Here is a 5,410-nt window from a genome sequence, read left to right on the forward strand (position 1 = left end):
CCATTTTGATATTACTGTGACTGCATTCCAGGATGGAAAGGAGTAAATTGTCATATCAGTTAGTATTTCTTTAGTGTGTGTGTGGTTGTGCGTGTGTGTGTGTGTGTGTGTGTGTGTTTTGTATATATTGACTACAGGGTAGACTGTGCTTTAAAAAGATTGCATCACAAACAATGATTGTGTAGTTCTTAATGAGGAAAACCTTTTTTTTAAGGCTATATCTAGTTTTCCTATCTTTCAGTAAATTGGAACTACTGTTTACAGCTAAATGGCTGATTTGGGCAGAAAGCATTAGTATTCAGTTCTGAAATTAGGCTAAAACTGGGTAGGAGGAGGGGAGGGAGTACACATGTTAGCATAATGGAAATTTTGGTGCATTCTGCCGAAGTGTTGTTCAGAATCTGGGGGGAAAAAAAAAAAAAACAAAACTTGTGTACTGAATTGTGTAGTTTAAAAAATGTTGCAGCTTTGGTGTAAGAGATAATAAATAGTGAAAGTAAATTGGTGCTGATTTTGTTCAGACAGATCTTACACATGAATACCGTTTTTGTAAGGTACTGTACCTGAGCATCTTACCAAAATACTTCCCTTTAAAAAAGAAAAGAGTCGCTAGTATTACTACTTTTATTCTAGATCCTTACCTTAGACTCAGAGTCAAACTTCTACTGGAAGTGCTAATGACTGTACTTACTTTTTTTCCACAGATATTAATGACTGTCATGGACAATGTCAACATGGAGGTACTTGTAAGGTAACTTATTTGTAAAATTAATTGCATAGGCGTTTGTAAATAGAAAAAGCACTGAATGTAAACCCTTAAACAAGAATTCTTGTCAGTTCAGTACAATACATGAATCTGCCAAGTAGCTGAACGAGAAGATGAGGTGGGGAGAGACTAAAACTGCTTTTTTAGTGCTTTTGTGTGGGTTCCTTTTTGTAATTCATGAAACAAAAATCTACTGTATTTTATGGTGTATAAGTCGAGGTTTGAAGCCCAGTTTTTAAGTCTTTAAAATTCAACCGCATACACTGTGAGCAGCGCTGTGCTTGGTGTTTGCCTGGTGTGGCCCAGGCAGTGCCACTCATAGGGGATGGGGCTGTGCCAGCCAAGGCCAGTGCTGCTCACAGGGACAGGGATGGGGCTGGGCTCGACACTCAGTTGGTGCAGCCCTCATCCCCTATGAGCAGGGCTGCCTAAACCACACCAGTGCTACTTGCAAGGGATGGGGCTGCTCCAACCAAGTGTCAAGCTCAGTGCTGCTCGCAGGGGATGAGGCTGAGCCCAGCCCTGTCCCCTGCCAGTGGCGTCAGGCTTACGGCTCAGCAGTGCTATTCACAGCAGATGGGGCCAGGCTCGGCTGGCGTGGCCCCATCCCATGAGCCCGATGCCTCTCCTAGGGGATGGGGCTGTGTCAGCCAAATGCTGAACCCAGAGCCACCTGCATGGAATAGAACTGGGCTTCAGTGCTTGGGTGGAGAGACACCGCTCACTGGGGATGGGGATGGGGATGGGGACGGGGACAGGCTTGGTGCTCAGCTGGCATGACTCCATCCCCTGAGAGCAGTGCCAGGCTTGCAGGCGATGGGGCCATGCCAGCCGAGTGCCAAGCCTGGCCCTGTCTACTGTGAGTGGCGCTGCTGAGTCTGGCACTGCTCATGGGATGGGCCTGGGCTCAGCACTTAGCAGCACCACTCGCAGCGGACAAGGCTGGGCTGGGCTCTTGGCTGGTGTAGCCCAGGCATCGCCGCTCTCAGGGGATAGGGCCACACCAGCCGAGTGCCAAGCCCGGCCCCAACTTATACGTTATGCCTATGAACTTCCTACCTTTGCATCAGAAAACCAAGGGTCAGCCTATACACCATTAAATATGGTACTTAAAAATACCATACATAAAATTGTCAATTTGAAAGCCAAAAACCTTTCCTTACAATTTTTCCTCCCCATTTTTTCTCCTCTAGGACGAGGTGAATGGTTACCACTGCTTATGCCCTCGTGGTTTCATAGGAAAAAACTGTGAGATAGAAATAAATGAATGTGCAAGCAATCCATGTCAAAACGGAGCACGCTGTGAAGACCTGGTTAATGGATTCCATTGTCTTTGTCCGCAGGGCTTCTCAGGAGTTTTCTGTGAGGTGAGGGCTATGTTGAAATTGCTGTAAGAGCTTTGGATTGAGTTCTGGAAAGAAACATATCGCAGGTTTAAATTAGAGCAACCCAAGGCTAGAGCATTACAGATTAATGCAGCTGTTATGTGATACACCATGTGAATAAGCAAATTTGTTGTACAGTAGTATCACAGTGGCTGTAACATTTAAAGATGTTGGGCTAATGTGTAGAACTGTAAAGGATTAATCGTACACATAGGATCTTTAAGTGTATTTAAGATTACAAAGCGTTCCTCAAGTCTTTTTAAGACTACAGATATTTCTGCAATGATTTGAAACAATTGTATAAACAATTTAAAAATAGTAATTTTTTTCCTGCATTTCTTTTTGCAGACCCATGTTCTTTTGATAAACTAAAATGTGTTAGGCACTGTTCCTAGCACATGTTAATTAGATTATTCTCAAATAAGCTTCAGTGAAACTACTCATATTCTTAAAGATACTCGTGTGTAATGAATGTTGGCAGAAGCAAGGCCTTTAATTTGATATCGTAGTAGTATCACTTTTCGGCCGTTTTGTAGGCTAAGATCAAGTGTAGCACTGTTGCTTGCTTACAACAGGTTTTGGTGCTTAAATACAAAAGTATTTATAAGTTTTTTAAAATTTTGCTTCTGAGATTTTTTTTTCCAAGGAGGATGTGCAGTCCTCTTCACACTACACTAAAAATGATTTCCCATCAACATATAGTACCTTTGATTTTTCAGGCAGTTACCAGAATTTGCAGTCATTACACAGTTAGTATCACTAGTGTAGCAACATTGGCCAGTGCTAGAAAACTAGAATTTAGGAAAGGGACTGCTTCAAAAGTCTGTATAGACAAAGGTAAAAGACATCTTAATTCCTATTTCCAAAATATGTTTGCTTTACAACAATATTCTGGTTTTGTTTCAAACTTAAAAATGAGCTGCAAGTAATGGCCACAGGTTACTTAAACTGATAAAATTACTCTTGGCTCAGATGTTTGTACCTGGGTATCACCATTTAAATGCTGTGCCTTTAGCTGGTTTCTTGAATAGTGCACAATTAGTTTTAGCAAATTTGTTGAATAATAGGGTGAGTTGGCAGATTGAGTGTGCAGGAAATCATCTTCCACTGATTCCAGATGCAGCCGTACCAGGTTGTACTGGAAAATATACAATAATGGAAAGAAACGAATGGAAACTTCTAATAGAAGAGATCTGGGCATTTCTCAATTTGTTTTTCCGTCTTCGTGAACTGCTTTTCAAAATAACAGAAAAATAACTTGCCAGAAGTAGTCTCATAATCTAACTGGAATTGAATCCTGCTTTGAATTCAACTGCATGCCTACATTATTTGAACTCTTATTTTCTGTGTTAAGGTTTTTTTGCTCCTTTTTTATTTATAGAGTTATTCAGACTGTCTAAACTTTCATTAAATTACAGGCATAGATTGAAAAATCTGTACTGAACTTAACAAAAATCTCCCCTTTTCACAGGAGAACAGTAAAACGGATTAGTATTTTACAACTTTTTCCTAAAGGAGAACAACTCTTGAGAATAGCAGTTTATAGGAAGGATATCACTATGTAACAAGCAAAGGCTGGTTTAAACAAATGCAGTAGGCATCAAACTTTCTTAATAAGCTGAATCGTTTCCTTAAAAGGATGTCTGTAAATATTTGCATGTGCATTTTTGTTTTAAGTTCAGTTTTTAACTCTAATAGTCATAACAGATTAACATTCAAAAAAGAATTTAAATTATCTTGCTTAAATGTGCATGTTCATAGTGTTAGTAAGGAAAATTCTTATTGTCACTAGGGATGGGAGGAGAGAGATGCAGCTGTAGAGGAATTTTAAAGGCTCAAAGAAATGGTGCCAAACAACTGCGCGCACAAATCTGTAAATATTAGATTGGCATTCTGTTACTTGGTATGTGAATGTACCTATAGTAGAGAGCGAATCAGGAAAGTTCCTAGCTTAGTCACTGTAAACTTCATGAATTTCTTGCACTTCTAGCTTTTTGACACAACTAAGCTATTGCAAACATGTCCTTTTATTAAGTCTTGTAAGGAACTTCCCAGCAAGTACCTCTGCTACTACTGTAAACTAAAATAACTTCACAGTCAGGATTCAAATTGCAGAATGGAATGCAGTATAGGTGTGTTTAATACCTGAATTTCCCAATAAAATAACATCATCCATATCTATAGCAACACAGATAATGCGGCTTATGGAGAAATTGAAATGCTTGTGACAGTTACTCTCTCTTCATTGCAGATGGATATTGATTTCTGTGAACCTAACCCTTGCCAGAATGGGGCTAAATGCTATGATCTAGGAGGAGATTATTACTGTGCCTGTCCCGATGACTATGATGGAAAGAACTGTTCTCACCTCAAGGACCATTGCAAGAACAATTCTTGTAAAGGTACCTGCTGTCCTCCAGAAATGTACTTAGTGTAACAGCAGTGTAGTATTAAATGGCAACATAATACAGAGGATAATAGTGATTGGGAATACCATGTCTTGAACTTGAACCAGGGCTGTCCAGCTGGCAGGGGGACCTCCTCCCCCCTTCCACCTTCCCCTTCCTGCCCCTGCCCCAGAGGGTAGGACAGCACAACACAGTGGTCAGTGCCAAGAGAGCCCACAGTCTGGGGTGCCTGAGTAGTGTGGTGCAGTGATGGGACTTCTGGCCAGGGAGCAGAGTGAGTCGGGGCACCTAGGTGCACAGTGAAGTAGTGAGGCATGGGGAGCAGCATTGTGGGTTGTAGCAGGCAGGGTTGGGAGGGGTGACCTGAGCATATGGTCCTGTCCCGTCCTGAGCCCATGATCCCTGCTCGTATGGCTCCCAGCCACTTAGAAGTTCTACAGTCCTGTCTCGAACCATGTGAAATGTAGTTGAGTTGGGAAACATGTTTGTAGTATGTGTTACTTGTAAGGCAACGGAGGATAAATTTCACTTAATTTGCAGGTTCTTAGATTGTAATAAAATGTCTTGCCATATAAGAAGTGCACTTATTACGAAGATTAAAAAGCCATGGTCTCGGTTGACATTTTAACTATAACCATATTTCACTGAATCCAAGACCACTTGAAATTTAAGATGACCCCTCAATTGCATTCCATATGTGAAAAGTTGTAAGTCTTTTTAAAATCTAATTGGAGTGGTCATCTTAAATTTGCTTCCTTTCTCTCCCCTGCCCCCCCCCTCCCCCATCCCCTGTGACAGGGAAAGTAGCTTGGTGGGGAGGGACCAGGGAGGCTGGCCCCCCCCCCCCCCCC

General features: G+C 41.6%; 1 protein-coding gene across 1 annotated transcript in view; it reads left to right on the forward strand.

Moving 5' to 3' along the window:
* JAG2 (jagged 2) overlaps nt 1–5,410 on the forward strand; it is a gene marked incomplete at its 5' end in the record, with an annotated part of 128,744 nt that overhangs the window by 93,433 nt on the left and 29,901 nt on the right. The window contains 4 exons of the mRNA XM_019519892.1: nt 32–58; nt 705–751; nt 1,960–2,133; nt 4,403–4,553. Of these exons, the coding sequence (XP_019375437.1) occupies nt 32–58; nt 705–751; nt 1,960–2,133; nt 4,403–4,553 (399 nt within the window). The remainder of the gene's footprint in view (nt 1–31; nt 59–704; nt 752–1,959; nt 2,134–4,402; nt 4,554–5,410) is intronic.

Source organism: Gavialis gangeticus, unplaced genomic scaffold (assembly GCF_001723915.1).
Source record: "Gavialis gangeticus isolate Ggan-Ray unplaced genomic scaffold, GavGan_comp1, whole genome shotgun sequence".
NCBI lineage: Eukaryota > Metazoa > Chordata > Crocodylia > Gavialidae > Gavialis > Gavialis gangeticus.